The sequence below is a fragment of the Antrostomus carolinensis genome, unplaced genomic scaffold (assembly GCF_000700745.2).
Source record: "Antrostomus carolinensis isolate BGI_N321 unplaced genomic scaffold, ASM70074v2 scaffold2129, whole genome shotgun sequence".
NCBI classification, from domain to species: domain Eukaryota; kingdom Metazoa; phylum Chordata; class Aves; order Caprimulgiformes; family Caprimulgidae; genus Antrostomus; species Antrostomus carolinensis.
The window spans coordinates 61,363-84,720 of record NW_010340607.1 but is presented as its reverse complement, the minus strand read 5'-3'; the positions used below and the strand labels follow the sequence as shown (position 1 = coordinate 84,720).

The window sequence follows — 23,358 nt, the reverse complement described above, 5'->3', positions numbered from 1 at the left end:
CTAGAGCAAGAGTAGAGATTGAAGTAAGCAAAGTACTTGCATTACAGCTTCTTATGCTCTTCTTCCTAGCTTATTTGGAATGCTTCAAGTACAAAACCTTTAGTATTGTATGTAAGCAACCACTCAGGAATACAAGCTGTACTCATTAATGTGGCTACAACAGATCACAAAGGGAAAATGTTTTCAGCTCTGAAAGGGAAACCTCTCCAGATATTTAACTAATTTGTATCACTCCAGTCTATGGTACCTGTATAAATGTCCTGGTGTCTACTCTGGACACAGCATGAAGTTTGGTAAATTTGCAACAGATGTGGTATTGCATATAGGCAGATGGAAGGGGCTTGAAAGGCATTTGTGCAAAGAGGGAAGAGCGAGAGGCACAGGCATGTGTCTGGGCCTCCCCAGTGCTCTGTATGGAGAAATCGTTGTGCAAGGAAGATGCTCTGATGCAGACAACCCTCCTGCCACATGGCACGGGGACAGAGTAGGTGGACAGAAGGAATATGACATTCAAGTACATGCTTGGGAACCCAGAGAAAAGCTATAGAAGGAGTGGAAATCATGAAGTAAGCGTGAGGTCAACCTCCCAACTTGGAGCCAACCTCTCAACTTTGAAACCTCACTAGGTTTCTCCCATTCTCTCCCCCTTTCCTATGCATAAGAATTGTAATGTTTTTCTGGTTTACTTTGTTTGTGAATCACCACACACTTACAGTTGACCAAACTGCTGCTGATGCAGCAAGCAGAGGGCTGACTGACAAAATCACCAGTGTCAGCTTCCACCCGTGGATGAATCCTATAATAATCCCTGCCAGAAATGTGGCAAAAAACTGTATAAATATACAGATCTTGTCTCCGATGCCTTCGTGGATGGTGTTGATGTCACTTTAAATCATAATAATAATAAAAAAAGATTTGTTAGCTTTTAATGCCTTTAATTCTAACTCCCTCCCCCTCTGTTTCATGCTGTGTGGCCTAATGTCAGAAGCTTTGCCATTTCCTAACTGGCAAAGTGAAATTTCTAACCACAGCTACTGAACAGTACCATTAGTCTCTCATGTGGCCAAAGCAAAGCAGAAACCTCCTGTTTTTTAGGACTAATTTTCTGTATTTTCCATCATTCTCTGCTGTTTCTATGCCCTGTCTCTAGGTCACAAATATCCTAGTTTCCTTATCCAGAATCCAAATGGAGCAATACAACTAAGAATCCTCCTCATCTCCCACAACCATCTCCAAATGATTCCTTCTGCTCAGCTCTCTGAAGCATTTTATTTTCTTAATTTTGGCTACAGACTCAGGTCAAGGGTTATCTCCATTCTATCAGAAAAAAAACATTACTTGGAAGAACGTCTGTTTTTCATACAGATTTCCTTCCCCATTTCTCTTCCCAGCACATACAGATATTAGAGCTGAGAGTGGTTCCATTTAAGCTTCTCTTACACCTTTCAGTACACAGCTCTGTCCAAAAACCTTAAATCCCAGGAGAAAAAAAAAAAAAAAAAAATCAGTTAATGGATATAGTCCCATTGCATCTTGGGGCATACAGTCCTTATCCCTGAATCTATTTAAGTCTATGGAAAACCTCCAAAGACTTTAACTGACTGGACAGAGTCCAGCCCGAGATCTGGCTGGATGTAAATGCAAGCTCATTTCCATTCAAGAAGTGTCAGAGCTTTGAGTGTTTGTAAGCTAGTTGGAGACAGCAGAGCTGTTTATCTAGTACTTGTCTGCCACATACTTCATGGACATTAGAAAGCCGATGTCAGGCATTTCACAGCAAAAAACTCTTCTAATACAATGTGGGTTTTTTGTTTGTTTGTTTTTTTTTAAAAAAAAAACAAACCACAAACCCCTCCCTATAGGCTATTCCACAGCAGATAAATGTCAGTTTTCTTTTACATGTCATATTTAAGGGAGTTAAAAATGAACAGAACCCTCACTCTGTCAGTCTGGTGTTTAGTGTTCCTATCTGGGTAGTATCAAACCAAGCCATCTCCTGATGGAGCACTGCAAAAAAGAACTTCTGCCGGATCCTTGCTGTCTGCCTTGCAGCAGCAATCAAAAACGTCCATACTTGGATGGTGCTCAGGATCAACACGGCACAGCCAATTCCCACGTAGTAGTAAGCAAACCTGTGATAAGGGAACAAAAGGCCATATGACCCCAGTGTATTTGTGGGAGAAGTTAGACACACAGAACAACAATTAGTCTTCATTTATCCCACCAAAGTAAATACTGCAGCCTGTGATACATTATTGGGAAGACTTTGAGAAGGCAAACATTTGGCTTCTGCTCAAAGGGATAACACAGTAAAAGAAAATCCCTCAATACTCTTATCCCTCAAAGACTCTTACTTCGTCATTTCATCTTCTATATCTATGCCTGGAATTGATGGACAGCTGGAAATATTTACTGAAGTATCTGTGGGGGGGAAAAAACAAGCAGTAATATTTGTGAAGGTGTTATATGTAGAAGATATATCACAGCAATCTAGTGTCATCAGCTTTTTAATGTTTTGTGTTCGGCAAGTGGTGTTTTACAAAATACAAAATCATTTGGCAAATACTTTTTTTTTTTAATTTAACTTCTAGTGATTCCAGTGCCTGAAAACTGATGATACAGACGGTGGTCGTGCTCCTTACTCTCTTGCCAAAGTTGAAGTTACTTCATAAAGAGCACAGCCAATGCACTGCTTTTGTCCTCTTCAAGTCATTAAAGCTTGATTAAAACAATTGGGTAATTGCAACAGGATGAATTTTCCTCATTATATACTTATTCAGATGAGTAACAGTGCATAGTCTTGGGGGGAGCTTAGCTCATATAGAAAAACATAACTGGTATATAGAGAAGTCTAATTTTAACTTTTTACCTTCTGACTCATTTGATTTCACACCGCTTAGCACAAAGCTGTTCGTCATCTCTCCAAAGACAATGATCATAAGCGGCAATCCAGTACCATTTGCAACAGCTGCGATCAAACCAACTACCATCAAAAGAACATCCACCCAATCAGCATAGTGAAACTATGTGCACATTAAAAAAAAAAAAAGAAAAGTGTAAGTTATGCCTGACAGTTCATGTACTTGCTACAGTAGAGCAGACTTACAGAACATGCTTTGTTTCTACCTACATATTCTAAGTAGCAACAACATTGCAACTGAAAGTAAACTCAGAACATAAGAATTTTGTAGTAGGTCCCATACATCTTTAAATCAGTAATCAGTAAGGCTGCTGGGGGAATATCAGCAGGGCACATGGTTCTTCTCCAGCTCATCAGGAAAAAGACCCAAAATGAATGTCCTGCATGTTTCCAAGTTATGATCTTCTCTGTACAATATATTGTATTTTGTGTTCCAGTAAGTCACATATTTACTAAGATAATGCCTTTGAAATGCAAACAAGAGTGAGTTATCAACCAGCACCTGGGTTATATCTACCAGTAGAAAATGTCTGCAACACAGATTGTATCTTAAAGCTTATCTATCCTTGAATATTTGTTTGGTTTAAAGAAGGATGTGAATTTAAACTTCCAGAGCTATTCCTGGATGTGGCTAATCTGAAATCAGAACATTTTATTCCTGACTGTCCTAACCCTCTTCCAAAGTGTAAATGGACACTGAATAAACGAGAGAAGAATAAAAGTTCTCTTATTCCAGAATAAGTAAGTCCACGTGTTAAAGTTATTTGGGAATAGTTGTATAGAAAACTGACACAAAACCATACCACTGGTTCTCTCAGACAGCAGATCCCTCAGATGTCAATCACAGGATAAATCCTTTATAAATACAGCTAAGGCAAGGACCTTTGTAGTGTAGTATCTATTTCATAGATCAGCCTCAGCAGGTGTGAGCTTCATGCATCAATAGCACTAAGGTTGAACAGTTGGAAGTGTTACCAATACCCTGAGGTGGGAATCTGACCTAGCAGGCCAAATTTTAAAGAGGTATAGCATCAATGGGTCTCAGGCTTCTTCTCTGGTCTTTGATTGCCTATTAAATACTATTTATAAACAAGTCACAATGACAAATAAAGAAAAGGTAATACAAAGCAGATGATCAAACTGCACACTGACCAGTTCAAAAATGCCAACCGCCTTTCTCTCTGTCTTCTCATTTTCCTTCCTAGAGGAAAACACGAGAGACTAATTAAGATTAACTTTTTTTAGCAAAGTCATATTAACCCACACCCAATATATCAGTGGCCAATGTGTTAAGTTCTAAGAACACCTACCTTTTTATCCTGGGATTTAACTGGTCACTTTGTTCAAGATTCTCATCGTGTTGGAAAGAAGGGTTGGCATATCCTTTGCTTGCAGATTCTGTGAAATAAAACCCAGACTTTTTAAACATAATATCCCAGCTTTTCTACCAGTTTCTTGCAACTCTGCTGATTCTTTTGCATTAAAGTTTAAAGACTAGTTTTTCCTCATGTTCATGGAACAGCCTGTTGATTTTTTCTTGAAACTTCCTTTCAGTTCATCAGTTAATACAGTTCATCTCCTATACTCCAGAAAAAAGCTTCCACCTCCATTTCTGAGATGGAAATAAACTTCATTTTTACAATTAAAATATATTTATACAGAAAGGCTATCAAAGACTAAAAGTAAGAGTTAATTAATTCTGTGAACACCTACACAACTGAATACAAATGAGGAGAAGCTGTACTGAAATAAGTGGAATTGCTTATATGAAGGTTATAATTGTTGTAGGTAATACAGAACAGATGCAAGTTAACTGAAGAATCATGTCTTTGCCTGTAATCACAATCTTTATTACTTCTTTGTAAGGCAACAGTTGCCACAGGTCCCCCTTTCTATGTGCTAGGGGCTTTAGAAATCTAGATAAAAGAGGAATCGTACCCCAGAAAGATTGTGATTCTAAACACGTAAGATGAGATGTAATAAATGGATAAAGAAACCGATGAGGAACAACAGTACAGAACCAGCTGTGAATTGCATGGGGAGAAAAGGGCTCCGCACGTCAGCCATCCCCAATTTACATTTACCTTAACTTTAACTGCTGACTCACTATGAACAGAATTATCCACATACCGTTTTTAATGTCAGTCAGTCTATAAAGACTGGTTTAGACAAGCATTCAAAGGTAATAACGTGCTTTCACCTGACTGAGCTTATTTTAGGAGTGTTTTCATGCCCAGCCTAGGATCCACCTAAACAGTTTTACCCATGTGAATGAATTCTGTTGAACTTGGTGTAATGATTAATATATAAATGTTTTCCAGGTGGTGGCTTTAGTTCACCAGAAATTCATTGGTTTATCTCCTGTAAAAACACCATGGCAATCAGAAAAGATTTAGAATGCACCATTAGATTTGGAGCTGTGGAATATACGCCTCAAACACATACATCGCTTTCAGGTGTGTGGCTTACCAGCATCTGAGAGGTCCTTTTCTGTGGAATTTACAAAACAATCCCTCATTATTCTTCTTTTTTGTATGCTTATGAGATAAAATCACATTAAACCTACATTAAAAAAGCAACAAAACATTCAGAAATAATAGATATCTAAAGAGTTCACATTAAAGTATTTGTGGGTTTTGCCATGACTTGCTACATTTTGGTCTCAACATTGTCCTGTTTACATATTTCTTTTAGTCATTATATTTAACAGCAAAATAAAGAAGTATTTTAATAAGAACAATGCAAACAAGAACAATGGAACTTAACTCAGTAACATGTTTTCGCAGTCTTTTATGCTAAATCCCCCAATCATTCATATACAAATTATTGTGGATGATCTATTACAGAATAGAGGATTTCTCTCATTATCTTATGTTTGATTAAAACTTATTGAACAGTCATAACATGATCATTATTATAATGATAAAGACTGAAGATACACATATGCATTATGCTGTAGACCGAGTAAACAAAATTTAGAGGCAGTAAATGAGTGATGCTCCCAGTTTCCCTAGGCTTTTCTTCTTGATATATCAGATGTACAGGTTAAAAAAAAAAAGGCAGCAAAACCCCACATATTAATTTGATGGAGGCTAAAATAATAACGATAGCAAAAAGCATAACCAACCTGACATTAAAAAAAAAACCCCAAAACAGCATGCTTTTTGACAGATTTCCAGCAATGTTTTTTCCCTCATGTTATTCCAGCTTACCTTGACAACCCACGCTGTGCCCACAGTAATGGGTGCTCGCTGCTGCGGGGTGGGCAACACCGCACCCTGGCCTTTATAGCGGCGGGCACCGCCCGACCTCCTCCCTCCCTCCCTCCCTCCCTCCGGCCGCGGCTCGGGTTTCAGGTGAAGGTCGGTGCAACAGCTGGGCAGGGGCCGTGGTCGAGGGGCCCGCAGTGTGGTTTGGGCCGGTGAATTCGGCCCGGGGCTCCTGCCCTCCCCAGCCCCCTCGGAAACAGCCCGCAGGTCTCCGGCCCTGCAAACTGCCCGGCCCCGCTCTCAGTGTTTCTTTCCACCTTCAAGCTCACCGTTACTAAAACGAGAAGAATTTCAGTTTGGAAAACTCTGCTGCTAAGCAGATGCAAGGGGGTATTTGAGGAAGAGTCACTTGTCCAGTGAAAAGTGCAGGCTTGTGAAAGCTGTCTGCAAGGTCATGCCGAATTTGAGGAATTGCTCTACTGCATCTGATGAATGTCAGCTAACGTCACTGTTTCTTGTTTTGGGTTAGCTCAGAGGGTGGTGGGTGTTTTTGTTTGGTGCAGGGATGGCAGAGAACACAAATAGCAAAGTAGAAGAACTGAGGTAGTGCAAGCCCCCAAAACTCTCTTTTTCAGAGACCATTTTTCAGAGGTGCTAAGTAACCATGCACCTTGCTTAGGATCTCTGCTGAGTGTTTGGTACCTCTGAAACACAGATGCTTTCACTCTTGAAAACTTCATTATCAGTTATTCTCACACAGTAACAATAAAGTGTCAATTACAATTCAGATTCATTGCTCTACCCAGTGCATGCTTGGTAAGGAAAAACCTCAGAGCTCTCCTGCATAGAAAAGAGTCTAAAAAGGGTATACAAGACCAGCAGAGCAAACAACTGATAGTGCAGACAAGAGAAAGAGTTGAAAAGAAAGTTGTTTCCTTTGCCCTCCCCTCCCTCCCCATTTCTTCCTTTAGGAGTACTGCTATACTCTATGCAGCTACTGAGCATCTCCAAAGGTGAAGAAAAAAGAACTGAAACCATAAACAAACATATTAAAAAAGAAAAATAAAAGAAGGAGTAAAGAATAGTTTCTTCAAAAAAGTTTCCTAATCTAACCTACTAAGAGACGTATACTCATAGTTTAATTACAGCTACCTACTCTATGCTTAAATAAAAAATAAATTAGCATAATCTGACATTTTCACAGAAGCAAAAGTTCTGGACTAAAACATGCATGTGTCAAGCATAGAATAGTCCCATTAATAAAAGAAGGCAGGGAAGCAACACAAGAAACAGTAGTTTACAGTAATGCCCTTGTAATTCTGGGAGGGGGACACATTATGATAAAATACCCTAATGTGATTTGGAAGGGAAATACTATTTATTCTTTTATCCAAAAATATTTGTGTAGCTTTGGAAAATACTTGCTACACCTGAAAAGCATTCTATTCCAAACAGACAATATTCACCCATGTTTCCATGTGTTTGGTTCATCTGTCCAAAAACAGTCAGTGACAGGAAAAGCAAAATTAAACACAGTCAAGTATCATTAACTAACATTAACCATAACTGACTCAAATAGAAAAGATACCTACTTTAAAGAACTGTTAACCATAAGCACAACATTATTAAAAACAAAAAGCCCCACAAAACCAAAACAAACCCCAAACACAAGCTGGAAATGAGAACTCATTTCCTCAGCAAAGCATTAACACTGGAGAAAATACAACATATGGTATGCAAAAGGAGTAGACACCTGATTTTACTGGAACATCTCCTCAAAAATAGTAGTCAAATACAATGAAGGTGCATTGTATTTTACAAGCACCATATCTGCTTACTGCTTTTTGATTTCTACAGCAGACAAGAAGAGTACCAGCAAGACACCTGCTCTACACTCCCAAGCCATGTGTGATGAGTCAGGGCTAGTATTTGACCCCTTACCTTAATCACAGCTGATCCCCTACCTTTCATGCAGCTGGGTTGTAAACAGCAAGGAGCTATAAAAGACCTTTACTTACTCCTCTTTGGTGTTATTTGCTTTGTGACTTTTATAAGTGTGTTATACCTGTGATTCATCCAGAAAAGGCATGCCAGAATCACTAAAAAAAAAAAAAAGTCCTGTTTCCCTATTTATTTTTTTATAAATCAGAGCAAAAAGGATACAGTAGGTCTTGTAGACTTTGTGAGCTAGTACCATTAGTTGTAACTGACTACTACATTTCTACAGCAGCACAGGGATTTATGTATTATACTCAAAATAAGTAGCAGTATTATTAATAGTCACTGGTAGCAGCAGTAGGTATGTCACAGTACTTGCAGCCTTACTCTGGGAGATGGTCATAATTTGGTGGGCATAAAAGGAGTGGCTCATTATCATCCTAAATTCTTCACTGAATTTACTGAGTAAGAGGGTGTGTATGTTGGCCATTTGGGTTATGAATATGGCACTTATTATTATGTCCTACATAGTTAACTTTCATCAACATAAAAATGAATAGAAAGATTCTGCCTCAGGGAATGAAAAGGACTCTCTTGTGGAGCAGCTGTGGGCTTCTGTGCTTTTCAGAGGAGAGAGTATTTTCCTCATTCTCTGTCACAGCAATCCATGCTGGGATAGTATGAAATAGAAAGCCCACAGTTTCAGAATACCAGCTGGAGCAATGAGAGTTAGGTAAATTCTGTTGACTAAGGTAAGCTTAATTAAACCATTGGTAAAGCCAGTGAAAAAGTCTGGGGCTATTAATCACATTTGCAAACTAGAAGTTAAGAAGTTTTCTAGTTTCTTTACAGGGAGCAGCTAAATAAAATGTAATTCTCCTAGCTGAAACCAAGTTATATGTATACTACTATAGCACTGGCAACCGTAAAGATGTCAGGGATTTGGTCCAGTGGATAGAGAAAGTCTGGGCAGAGGTGAGTCTTGAAAGAATTAAAAATCCAATAGAGTAAAGAAATATGTCACAACACTTAACTTCTTGAACTTTCTGAGAAAGACTGAGCTATGTTGTCCAAAAGTCTTAAGTCTATAACCAAGAAAAACAATTATTTGTGGTTTTCTGGAAACTGGGGAGTGGGAACATATCTGATTCTTTTAACTAAACAGAGTTACATCAAAGATATCTATTCAACCATAGTTGTTTCTAACCAGAACAACTTGCAAGAATTTATTGAGGCTGAAATGGTTTTACAAGTTCTCTGTAGTACCCGCTCGCTCAAAGAACAAAACCAAGGAAATGCGTTTTATTCTCTCCTATGGAGTTGCATGTCTGTTTTAGGAGAGACGTAACTGACAAATATGAAGAATTTTCAAATTTCTCAATTAGTTACTATAATTCTTCTTGTCTTTTAAAAAAGGTCAGGTCAATGTGGTCCATTGCTTTCTGTAAAAGAAGAGAAAATACCTCTTTTTTTCTAAGTAATAGACTGATATAAGTAATAAGATCATAGGAAGCACATAAGGCAATAATTCTACTGAACTGTTTATATACCTTAAGCAGGAAAACTTCACACATTATCAAAATGGTGACTTAGGCTGATAAAGACCTACAGAGAAAATTCACAGGATGACTGTCAAGATATACATCTATTTCAGAAAGATGAGGAGGAGAGAAACTGCTTTATGGAAACAAGTTCCTTATTCCAGGACCTTCCCTACATTAGGAGAAAGACAAACCAATATTTTATGGTCTGCTAGACTAGGAATTTTAGGAAGGTGGTATTTCATTAGTCTAGCTGAAGGAAAGGACTAAAGAAACCGTTACATGCCTTAATATCTGTTGGGCAACATAGGCAAAAAGGAAAAAATAAAAGACCCCTTAAATTCTTGGAAAGTGCCAGGAACATTTTTTTTTTTTTTTTTCAAGAAGTCAGAGAATTAACTGGAGATGGGTTTTTCTACATTTCAGTGTGAGAAGTAGAATGCAATCAAGGAAGAAAATTTGGATGAAAGTGATGTCAAATTATGAAGTTCATAATTCTTTAGGAAAAAAGATGAATAGCAGCAGAATAAAGAAAACAAATTTGAGTAAAGGGAGATTATTGGAAAGGAGTCTAAGGACAAAGGGGATGAAAAGAGTTGGCAATCAATACAAATTTGTTATGGACTTGAAACACAAATAAGAAGCCATTCTTTCATGCAGAAGCACAAGAATCCTTGTGTAGAGTGTAGAAATAATCTGTCAATAAGTAGAAGTTGGGAATGATTTTGTAAGCAGTTTTTCTGCAGAATAGCATCTAGGAGGTGTACTGGATGGAAAACTGAACATAAGCCAAATGTTGAACTGCTGTGAAAAAAAGCAAAATTCACAAAAGCACAGAAGAGTCATAGGCGAAACACATGGAGTTATGTTTTCTCTGTGTAGCATTGTTAAGTCCTCAGCTGGAGTGCTGTGTCTAATTTTGGTTATTTCAAGAAAGATGTGGGTGATAGGTATTATGGAAGAAAGTAAAATTGAAGGGGGATACAAGACATGACCTCTGAGAAAAGACAGATGGAATTGGGTTTGATGTAGTGGAAAACATGCAATTAGTTTTAGAAAAATATGAGAGACTTGCAAAAACAATACAATCTGGTATATTTCATATCTGCTGTGGCACTGAGTTACAGTAAGAAAGACAAAAACTAGATATTAGGAAAATGGTATTAAATCTATGGATAGTTATGCACCGGGCCAGGGTACTGATGGAGCTGTTGGTATCTAGATTATTGACTTTTTTTTTTCCCTTTTCTTTTTCTCTTTCTTTCTTTCTTTCTTTCTTTCTTTCTTTCTTTCTTTCTTTCTTTCTTTCTTTCTTTCTTTCTTTCTTTCTTTCTTTCTTTCTTTTCTTTTCAGGTTAAGTCAAGCAATTTTCTACAAGGAAAGGTTTGATATAGATGATTTTGCCTTGAGGATTGGGGAAAGATGAAATTGCCTTCTGAGATCATAATTGGCTCTATTTTCTCATACTGATAAAAACAATGAAGGGCAAAATGGAAAAAAGATTGTACATCTTGTATTTTGGTTAAAGCCATGAGCCCAGGCATAAACTGAGTCTGCAAAACAGCTGGCAACTGTTTTGGCAAAGTTTTCTGTTGGTGAGAGATGGGAAGTTTGACAAATGGCAGAGCACTAGGAAAAGGTGATGCAAAAGTGAACTTCTGTCCTCAGGGCACATGACAGTTTTCAAGGATGGATTAATAACATTATTTTCTGCAGCTTCTTCTAGTCTGTGTCCTCAAAGTTCCATCTCAAGCACTGTCAAATGACTTTGCTACCTAGTCTGGATCCTGGAGTGGGTCATTGACATGATGTATATATTAATTAACTTCTAGGTTTCTTTTTGGAGTGAACCAATTAGATCACTTTCAGATGAAAGTGGGGGTTTGTTTTGAGAATAGTTTACTCCTGAATTTGCTCCCAGGATCTAATTTATATAGGATGCTTTTGGTTCTTTTCATCTTCTTCAGTCCTGCAATGTGGTCTTTTTGCCCTCATTTCTGCACACCATCATCATATATCCTGGAGCATGCAAAGAAAATCCTTCACTTTGGACTAGAAAGCTATCTCCCTGTGTTTTTGCTTCCTGTGTAACATCACTGTGACACAGCTCAGTACTCTTACATGGCAGTATGGGCTGTTAAAAGACAAGAGGTAATCAGTATGTTTTAGGGTTTTGGGTGCACCACATGAGATGTAAAGGAAACTCAAATTAAGTGGTAAACCATAGAAATGTGTCTAGTCCACTCCAGAAGGGACTATTTCTGAGTAAAGTGGAAAAAAGCGGTTGAAACCCTGAAGGCCATGGACCTCTTCAGGAATTAAATGTTCTTAGTAGTGTAGATGTAACTACTGATACAATTTGTTCACTGTTAGGATTTAATAGAATTTTACTAACTTAACCCTGGGATGAATGAACCTGTGTGGGTAAAAACTACGTATTCTGTTTCTGAAAGACTCTATTCAAAGACTCAGTCCCATTTCACATAAAAAGTTAGGTGATGGTGAATTATCAACAGTTCACATATGAAAATGTGAAGAAAATATTAGATGTCTTTACTACAAGGGTAACACCAGCAGAGCCCCTTTGACTTGAACAATGTTTTGAATGTGCTGTGCAGCTCTGGACAGGGTGTGGGCAGCACAGAGAATTTCACCTCATCTATTCTTTAGTCTCAGACTCTCAGAGGGAATTACCAAGTGACAATTACTTTCCTTTAAATATTTCTATTTCTCAACACAATGCCAAATCTTGAGGGCAGGGACCTCTCTCTCTTTTGCTCTACCCTGTCCCCCTCCAATAATCTAGCATTTTGTATATATATGTAATTTAAATAACATGACTGAATCAAATCTGTTATTCATACATGTAACGTGTTTACTGCTGAATGATATTCTGATTAAATGTTTATGTGCTCCCAAGGGTCAGTGAATGCAGTCCTTTTTATCTAAAGGAATCAGTGTAAACATCCCTGCTCACTGAGCATGCACTTCATGATTCTTATGAGCACATCACTGAGTATTTCCTTTGCCAGGACAGACCATGGTTAAAAAAGAGTTAGCTTTTTTTTTGCAAAAGTGTGTGTGGACGGTGACCTTCCACTGATACTATTTAATCTAGGAAAAAAAAAGTTTAAAAAGCAAAGGCAGAAGAGAAGTGTTTGAAGATACATGTAAAGCATTTAACCCTTACTAAAATAAAACTCTTAAGAAAAATTAAAATGGGCTTCCTTAAATAAGTAATATATATTGACACCTCCTGACTGATGGAGAGGATGACTGTATGAGGACTGGGCTGGAGCTGATACCATGCAGTTCAGGAGCATAATTTTTCCTAAATCACCTGCTCTCCCCACGAGCTCCACACCATGGTTGTCCCCTCTCCTAAGAGCTACAGCACCTGCTTGTGCAGCTGGTATCACCACTTTCCCTCACTCCAAAACCACGTTTTTCCTTTGTTTAGAAGTTCCCAATCCTTTTTCTATGCCTTGAGCGCTGAAAATCCTAACTGTCCCCTAACTTTACACCTCATGGTCACCTCCAAGTTACATAGTCCCTGAGGACACAAATGGGAAAAAGCATCCTGGGATCAATGAGGAATTACCTTGGAACAAAGGAAATGGGGCAAATTTCTGAAGGCAGCTGCCTTGTACTATTTGTGCACAAACTACAATTGATCACCAGAATAAATTACCCTAATTATAAACCTGGCTTAAATCTCTCATCTTAGAGAAGTTACTTCTATTCATAAAGTTGCATTATGTGGTCACAATATTGTTTTCCCTTGGGGTAATTAGGATTTTTCCATGATAGCCCCTTAACACATACTCATTCATATTCTCTTTTGAGGAAAAATGTTTTGGCACTTCAGACAAGAGCAACAGGTGCCAACAGGTGGTCCCTGCATCTCAGACTGCTGTGCCTGTGGTGGCCAGCACTAGTGCTGGCTTCTATGACACTGGGTTCTGGGAACAAGGCTGACTGACAGGTCTGAGGGGAAGAATGAAGTATTACACCTTGCTGACACGTAGATAGCTTGTGGTGAGAGGCAGAGCAAGAATACATGTCCCAGAGCTGACTTAGGCAAACCCCAGTGCTTAAAAGGAAGATGCTGGGATCTTCTAAATAGTCTGACCTTTTGAGCACCATGTGGTTGACTCAGTTATCACTACAATCTCCTTTTTCTACCTCTTCCTCCTTCCACTTGAGAAGTAACAGTACTCACTGACCCTGGCTATCTGCATACTGTGCAGATTGCTATCTGAAACTACCTCCTCTTTCCATAAGTGCATGATCTGGTCCTTCAGCTGACATGTGAGCAGAGTTTAGGAGCATGTTTTAGGTGCCCCCAGCATTAACAATTTATGCTCACAACAGCAGAAGAAACCCTTCACATGGACTGGAGTGTGTTCAGACAACTAAGGGAGCTAGTGAGATACAGATCCTGTTTTTGTCCTGTTGTCCTGTAAACCCTAGATCAGAACTGTCTGTACTGTTTTCATGCAGAGCTGAACTTTTAGCTCTGTGTTTGCAGTGTTAAACTAGTTATGTAAGTTTACATTTCTGTATGCATCACTGCACAGTCATGCTTAGGCTTTCACCAAACTTTCCTTCTCTTGTACTACTTTCTCAACAGATTGCAAGAACTCTGATGAACTTCTGGTTAGACCTAAATTAAAATGAGCATCAAAAATATCTGATGAAGGATATTTCCTTTTAAGGAGGAGCTGATCCTTCCAAGGTATGCACAAGAATACACCTGAATAGCTCTTGATTCAGGAAATGATTAGGCTTTTCTAGTTAACAACAGCCTGCCAAAAAAGACTAGACTATCAGAGACTAGCTTTTGAAATACATTGATCTTCCTTTATGTTCCTGTGATTACAAGAGAAAGGGTAGAAACATTGAAAAATAATTTTAAATGCTGCCATGTATTTTTTATTTCTCCTTTATTCATTTCAAAAGGATGTCAAATTATTTATCCTATACTACCAAAATCTTTATGAAGCTCCTGAACAGTCTCATAATTATCTAACGAATAACAGTACAGGAATTAATTCAGTTAGCATATCTGTTAATTAACTGGACCATAAAATAACTTATGTTCAGAGAAGCAATACTTCATTTTAAGGGATCTTTAGCTGCATTGCAGAATAATTGTAAAACAGACATTCTAAAAAGTAACTACTGGGAATCAGTTTCACCAAAAGTAAACTCAAAGAAAAAGAAGAAATTGAGTTGTTACTGGAATATTAATTTGATTTATTAATGGATACAAATTTATTTAGGTCAAAGAAAAAGGAAAAAAAAAAATTTCCTCCTGTTCCTCCTTATAACAGTCTATGTCATTCACTAGGACCCAGTTGTACTGTTCAGATGAACTGATACTTATGGAAATAATTAGAAGATCCCAGCTGCCCTACTCATTACTAAGTATCCTTGAAGTCAATATGCACTGTGTTTCCCTTTTTGATGTAATTCAAAAAAGCTTTTAATGAATTACAGTAAATTTATACCATATGTCCAAGACAGCAATCAGGGGGAGCTTTCAGACATTATCACTGTGAATACTCTGTTTATATTGGATGTTATCCTACAACAAATAAGAAGACACAAGGGGAGCTTTCAGACATTATCACTGTGAATACACTAAGAGTTTTTTTTTTTTTTACTCTGTTTATATTGGATGCTATCCTACAACAAATAAGAAGACACAGTCTGAACATTTATCATTCACTTTTACACCTCCAACCCATCTGTACTGTAATGCTGTGGAATAGCAACATTTTGCCATTTTCCTCTACCAATAAACCTGGTAAAAATGAATCAGGCTCAGAACCCAGTTATTTCTCCTGAGAGCTTGTAGATTTATTTATTTTTTTAATCAAGAAAGCTATTATTGTCTCTTTTCCAGCCCCAGACTCCAGAATGAGTTTATGATAACCAGAGTCCAGCAGCGAACAATCCTTCCCTCACCAAAAGCACATAAAAGTCCAGCCATGGAACACGGCAAAGCCAAGATTTACTGAAGTACTAAAGATGATCAAGAGGCAAGGTGAGAAGCCCTTCTCCACCAGCAGCTCAGAAAACTGTGGGACACACAATATTGAAACTTCTGCTTTGCTGGCTGTGGGTTACAAGTCTGTCTCTGAGTCTCCCAGAGGAAAAGGGTGCCCCAGTGCCAGGATACAGTCCTGCTGCAGCAGGAAAGAGGGGATGCAGTTGTGCTGGTGGGACATCCAATGGCTGACAGGACACTTTGAGTCCTGCTGTTGGTCCAATTAATGCCGAATTATATACACAGCATGAAGTGGTTTTACAGGTGAGATTGTACACCTGGTGATTAACAAGTTCTCCTTGCTAGGATTAAAATTTTCTTTGGAAAATTAAAGAACTGCACTTGACTCTTCTACAGCCTACACTGGGAATGGGATTCAGCTGACAAACTCAGGTGTCTACATTTATGTAACTACATGTCGATGTATGTGTCCAAATTCTCATTACGGCCAACAGCAATCTATTCAATAATGTAGATATCTACTTTAAGGTGAGCTGACCAGATTTCTGCACTCTGGATATCTCATTCTCTCTATAGACTAGATCTTCATTGACAGTAATGGGAGCTGGACAGCTTCTTTACAAGCAGATATCTAAAATGATGTGTCTGAATCTGGGAACTGTATCCCAAATTCAATGCAAGGGGTACATTATGACGTTTTTGCAAATGTCAATGTATTTTTTCCCCAAGAGAAAGCCTGTAAAGAATGTGGTTCAGGATGATCAAAACTTTCAGTAAACATGTTATTTGTTTAAATAAAGAAAATACAGAATCCATTCAGTTCTAGAGTCCTCTTGAAATGTTGTACTGGAGGAATCACAGTAGTCTTAGTTGACATTTTCGTGGAGACCAGAAAATTAGGTTGAGTTTAGGATAGCTGTGCTTCTTGCTGTCTGATACTCGGTACATAAGGCTTACCCAAAAAAGAGCAACTGACTGATGTTAGGTTGGTTGAACATTTCATTCTAAAAAGCTATGCTTGTGTTTGTTTCCTTCTGATGATTTTCATTTCAAATGTCAGCATACGTTTTGAAAATATTATTAGAGTTTACAGTGGTCAACAGCACTGAAGAATTTGGTAAATATTATGGACGTGCGTTTAGTGATTTTTTACGTGCAGAGTAGTCATGTGGCTTGGTGTGTCAATGGTCACACACATGAAAAGAGACTAACTAAAACCCATTGGTTTAAAACCATACGTATTAATTTCTCCTCCTTTGATGGTCTATTTTATATAAAGCCAAGAATGTTACTGTGTTAGCTGTTACTGTTACAAATTAGCTGTTACTGATGTCCTCATTAAAATATCTTCATTGAAGAAGAAAAATGGCAGTGTAACAGGCAGGACTTATCCTACCTATTAAGGCATATCTCATACAAGAAAACAGAATAATGAAATTTATGTACTCCAATGCAGCACAATATTGCCTCTGCAACTGGCAAGGAAGAATTACAAGTCGAGTAGAGAGTCAAGGAGAAATGCATACCTTGTTTTCCTTTGCTTTATTTCTAAGTATCACAGTGACAGTGGAAAGGATATGTTATAACTTTAGAATTCCATATAGATGAATAGTAGGAGTGAGAAACTATGAAATATTGCTAAAACGCTCCTGTCACGACAGCCTCAATATTTCTATGGCATTGAACAGAGCTCAGGCTATTTCCTGGTGCTTGTCACCTCCATGAAGAAAGCATCTCTTTCCATGGATTTCAGTAGGAAGAGCACCTTGCATTAAATGTAGCATCCAGGGCATTTTTTCAAAATGTATTTAAAATTATTTTATGGGCAAATTAATTTTTATATACTGCCTACAAACAGACAATGGCTTTTCATATATAATATTATTGAATAAGATTCTCCAGTTTGCTATATTATTTTTATATTCTCCAAAATACTACACTCCAAAAGCTTTTCTAAACTTATTGCAAAATGAAAGTTCAAAGTAGCTTCTTTAAGATAGTATCTGAAACTTCGAGTATGGAGGAGACATGAACATGGAAATTAAGGAGTGTTATTGTATTACCAGCAGCTGCTTTTATGTGCATATCCTGAATTGAACTAGACTGAAGTTCTTTCACCAGAAGCTAGAAAGTTCATGGGAGAGGCAAATCAGACACTGAAGTGGATGTTTCGGTCTTGATTAAAGGAAGTGAATGTGGAGAATTAAACTGATACTCCACATAAAACCTACCTTGTGTTACATCCCTTATTCCTGTAATTATATCACTCCCCTGGTCTTATACTAGGAACTTTGCTCTGAATTTTTTAGAAAACAATTGTTAGAGATGACATGACCTAAAAAGTTAGGATCTGTTTGCTTTTTTAGCTCTCTTACAACTAACTCGTGTGATCTTGGGCAGATAATTTTTTCCTTCCATTTACTGAAAAAAGAGGAGGATTTTACTAAAGTTATTAAAAAAAGAAGTGGATGAGCTATTATTGCGTTTCATGAAAAAGTCACTTTCCCTCTTTCATTTACTCTCTTGTGTGTTGAATGATTTATTCCAAAGAGAGGAAGCCAGCACTGTTTCTTACCTCAGTATCAACCCTGCCACAACAGTAAAGCAGTAAGGATACACCAGTGGAAACACTGTAAGAAAAAGCTGAACAAGTTGGTGAATTATCAGTATGCAGGGACACGCACGTGTACGAACACGCTCAGCCAGCATTAGAAATCTGGGCTCTAGCTGAAACATGTGATAAAAATGTGAAGGGCAATGTAATTAAAAAACTTGAAACACTGTGCTGAGGTCATTCCTGTTTACCTTCCACCATAAAAGACGTGCCCTCTGTTGCCTGCTGTACAGTAATAAACAACCCTATAGAACTGCACTGTGGCAAACAGGATACCTCCTACTTTATTTCCTGGGGCTATTCTTTCTCCTCTCTGTCCTCAACCTCAAATAACTCCTCCGTTCTACCAGCCTCAACAGCCTTCTTGGGCAGCTATGGGAAGGCTCAGCTGTGCTTGTCCCTGCCTCATGCCTCTCCAAGGTCACCAAGGACAGGTGCTCTTGCTGCTGTTCTGTGTGCCACCAGCGAGAAAAGGCAGTTGGAGAGCCAATCTTGGCCCTGTAAGGACTCACAGAACAAGCCAAAAAATCCCTGGGCATTAAAGAAAAATACAGATGTTTCCCTCTCTTCTCTGAAGATGTTCAGTCTTCACCCATTACCTTCTCACAGTGGGAACAATTTTATTCTTAGACCTGCTGTTACTTAGCTTCGAGTTTTCATAATGACTATCATCTGAGACTAGTGATGTTTTACAAGCATCACATTAGTGACTGGGCTTCAACTTCCTACTGAAGCAGCAAAACCTTTAATCTCCCTTATATCGAGAAACTAAGGAAGAGTATCTGACTAGATGATGTTAGGTCAATCATAGTAAAGTAAACCTAGCCATGGCATACTGAGCCCTAGCATTGAGCTCCAGCTACATTACATTAGCTGGATAATGTATGATAGCTCCAGCTATCATACATTAAAATCTATCAAATTATGGTAAATATATATTTGAAACAGACAAGTGAAATTTTGGGATATGGTGTCCCTGTCACCACAAGGCTCTTGAAGGTTATGGGCTGGTGTGGACTATGCAGATGAGATGTATTTGGTGACCAATTTGACCAATGTCTAGTCTGAACTTTGCTACTAAATCTCAACTCCATTTAATGTGACAGTTATCAGAACCAAATTACACTTAAAACTTTTGTTAACAAATTACTAGCAAATAGACTGGAAGCTTATAATACAGTGGCAGGCAGATAACTGGATATAATGACTAACAGGGCGAGAGATAAAACGCCTTCCTCCACCAAAGGGGCCATAAATAGGCAGGGGGAGCACTACTGATATATTAAAGGAGTCAGAAAATGCTCAGATAAACACACAGTTCCTGTTCTTAGCACTTAGAAATTGCAATTACTATGCAAGAGGTGTAATACCCTCACACCTTCATTCAGTTACTGTTATTATCTCCCCTGTAAACTGATTTTGTAGGCACGGAGCAGGAACCTCCCTTGAGTCAGAGAGAAAACTTGAACTGCCTTATCTGTTTTACAACTCCCTTGCAAAGTGCACTATCACTGCTTATCAGAGAGTGGTTCCTGCTTAATATTTTCAAGAGACAAAAAGGTTATGAACCAGGAACCTGCCCCTGACATTCATACAAGGTGACAGAAACAGGGAGTGAGGTTAACTCAGCTTACCTTTCAGTACAGAAAACCTGCCTTTTGCCATGTACGTCATACTGTACTGAACAGTCATAGCAAGATACCGTGATGAGTAGGACACACACCTTTCTAATGTTTACTAATTAATCCAAACAAACATCACTGTCAGAGGGGCTGGGCAAGTTGCACAGCTACTTCGCTGTGCAGAAGGTAAAAGAGTTGCCTTGGTACCCAAGACCAGTATTTAGAAGCCAGTCATTACTGGGTACAGCTTAGCCAATCTTATATTCTACCAAGTTGATATATACCAACAATCTTCACATTGCATTGGATTTTGCTATATTGTAAGTCATCTCAAGGGAAGTACACTTACAGCCTTGTAAACAGAACAGAATCTATAACATCACAACAAGGTGATGTAAAGATGTAAAAGGTGACAAAAGGATGTAAAAAATTTAGAGGTTTGTTTGTCTATCATCCCAGTTATTTTCTTTCTAAAAAGATATTTTTTTGTAAATTTGTTTCTGTCATAGGCTGCAGTTTTAGCTGACACAGGTAGGCTCTTGTCCAGGAACAAGCACAGGGACGTGCTTCAGGAGGTGGGGAGATCAACATTTTGGTTTTCAGCTTTGGAAAGTGCTCTGATTTCTCAAAAAAAAAGCAAAAGCTTCAGAGCTACAGGTGGAAAATGATGATTTTCTTCTTACAAAAATTATACTGTTTTTAGGGAGGTCATACATAATATTGGTAAGTTGCCACCCATTTAATACAAAAAAATTATTTTTCCATACAATATGGAGCATTTGCAGCCTTAGCGATACTTTGTGAATATTTGCTGGGTAGAAATGCAATGAAAACTATAAATTACTTTCAAAAAAGAGACAAGCCACAGAAGTCAAGTGTTTCTCATATAATTTAATAAAGTTAAGGATTATTGTTTACTTAATGATCAAAACTCCTACATATTCTGACATTTCTGTACTTAAGGAATGTAAGTCTGAAATAGACAGTAAAGATGAAATTTCTATCATTTCCCCACTGTATAACACTTGAAACATTCTTACTATTAGTGTGGCATTTCAGCTGGAGTTTTCCAAGACATTAACATTTCTTTCATTCCTTTCTCACATTTTCCCAGTGGCTAATTTCCTTGTTATTTCCAATGTCTGGGTTAGCAGAATCTTACCTGTGAGACAGTAAATTTGGCCTTAGTGTCAAAACAACTTTAAAATGACAGGGTTTCTAGATAGAGGACTTCTGAAATGCATGTCACTTCCTGAAAAATCAATTATCAACAGACATGAATTTATTATTTTTACCTGATAGACTTTAGATGTTTTCAAAAAACTTCTATGAGCCACTGAGATCTCCTTTATTCCATTTTATATATGTTACAATTATTCCATTATATATATTTCAGTTCTCTCTTCAGAGGCACGTAAGATCCAGTAATTTAATATTTGATTTTTATAGAACATGTAATGCTGAAAGGCCTAAAGAAGAGGAAGACAACTGAAGGCTGTGATAGGGTTTGCACAGATCTCACAGACAAACATTTGTTAGAACCAGTTTTTACTCCTGGGTTACATGAACTTTGAACCCAGCAAATTCTTTGGCAAAGGGAAAGCAGAAAAAAATACAAAGAGATCTTTCTAAAATCAATGACTTTTCTTGATTAGACCACTGATTTCTTATGTGACGAAGATGTGTTAATTCTAGTGTACTTGCCATTTCTTCATACACTTCCACTGCATGGATAAATGCAAGTCAAACTGGAGCAGGTGCAATTTGCACAAATATTGCGAAGCAATAACTGGCCAAGAAAAGGGGATCAGTATGAGGCTTTGTTCAAAGAAAAAAAAAATCATGTGAAGTGAAAATTTTCTCCTGGATCTGTTTTGCTTTGTGGAGGCAGGTGTTTCCCAAAACTATTATCCTGCTCTAAACACGACTGGATGGCAAGCTGATTTTATGTCATGCAAAGTTTGGGTGAATGTTTCCCTGCTGGTCAGAAACTTCCTCATGCTTCAGGATCCTTTTCCAGGTGGATCTTTAGGCTCCAAAGCAAAATCCTTATGGATAACCGTGGCTTTAGTTGGAAGCACTATGACAGGTCTAAATACAAGTGCTACTTAGAAATAAGTGTTACTTAGAAATTAAATCACCTCCTGATCCAGCTTACTGGACCAATGGAGGTGGCCTTGATATGTAAATTAAACAGAACAGTCAGACTTTATAGCTAAGCTTGAAACTCATGTATTTGACTTAAGTAGAGCAGGACTGTATGCCCTTTTCTCTCCCACACATGCAGTTTGCTTAGTTCTTGTCCACAAGCTGTTGACACAATAATTGACATTAGTGTATTTATCAGTTTCAGTATATCAACCAAAAATAATAAAATATTAATTTACCCTTGGGAAAGCAAAGCAGAACCATCCATACAAAACATTAAAACATGGTTTGCTTCATTTACTGTGTGCAGTTCCTGTCTCGTGGAACATTTGTTTCTTAGAATTTCATGCCCTACTCGGCAGGTTAATCACATGAGACCTCACTGGCACTGCAAAAATTATAGGGCTTTCCACCTTTATGTTTATTCTGTGTTCAATACCTGAAAAAAGATAAACCCACGGAAAATGGACTCCACTGTGTAAGTCACGTGAATGAGAGATGGACAATTCAGAGAACTTGCAGACACACTGCACACTTTCAGGAAACTAATAAAAAACCTCCATAGCCAAGGGAGGAAAAAAACCCCAGCCCCAAACAAATCAAAACCAATGGCCCAGAAATGTTGAAGCAGATAATGCTTTTCCAGAAAGTTAACTATTTCCTGCTGTTACCTTCACTGAAATGCTGATTTCTTTCTGGTACATCATTCATATGTCAGATGATAGAACTGGATGACATCAAAGAATGTATTTGGGTTTATCCCAAACCCAGTATACAACATTTTGGAGGTTTGCTCAAGTTGGCTCTCTTCTTAGCAAAAACTATTTTTCATATCTGCTTATCTCAAAATTGAAGGCCCAGCTGGAATTGCAAGTAGAAAAGCCAAAATGCTGTCAGAAAAAAATATGCTTGTAGTATTTCTAAATCACAGAGAGCAGTTAAATCTCTAAAGGAAGATTTTTTTGGAAAAGTATAGTCCTCATTTGCAACCTGCAGATGTCCAGTTAGAAGTGCTTTCCAGCTTGCACTGCAGTTCATGGTACAATTCCATAATTATATTATTTAGGAAGGATTTTTCCTTTATGCTTACATCAGTTGAAGTGGAATAGAAAAATTTAGAATGTTCTTAAAAAAATATAGTCTCAGGGTCTTCCTTCATAATTTAAATGATCCAAGCCTATATAGTCACAGTCGGCCTTCAACTTATGTATTTGCAAGAGGAAGAGAAAACCAACCCCGCAAAGGCTGATCCAGGAAGCACATCACTAAAAGCACCTGGATAGCTCAGTTGAGCAATCCTCCCACTGAAGTTGCATTTGAAGAGACAACTGCAACCAAATCGCCACACGA

General features: G+C 38.0%; 1 protein-coding gene across 1 annotated transcript in view; it reads right to left on the bottom strand.

Annotated features, from left to right (window-relative positions):
* The window catches only part of LOC104531347 (multidrug resistance protein 1), a 32,837-nt gene extending 27,399 nt beyond the window's left edge, over positions 1-5,438 (bottom strand). Inside the window, exons 1-7 of the mRNA XM_010176202.2 lie at positions 5,390-5,438; positions 4,231-4,318; positions 4,073-4,121; positions 2,870-3,023; positions 2,355-2,412; positions 1,941-2,132; positions 714-885 (exon numbers count right to left, since the gene is read on the bottom strand). Of these exons, the coding sequence (XP_010174504.2) occupies positions 714-885; positions 1,941-2,132; positions 2,355-2,412; positions 2,870-3,023; positions 4,073-4,121; positions 4,231-4,318; positions 5,390-5,438 (762 nt within the window). The remainder of the gene's footprint in view (positions 1-713; positions 886-1,940; positions 2,133-2,354; positions 2,413-2,869; positions 3,024-4,072; positions 4,122-4,230; positions 4,319-5,389) is intronic.
* Between the last annotated feature and the right edge of the window lie 17,920 nt (positions 5,439-23,358).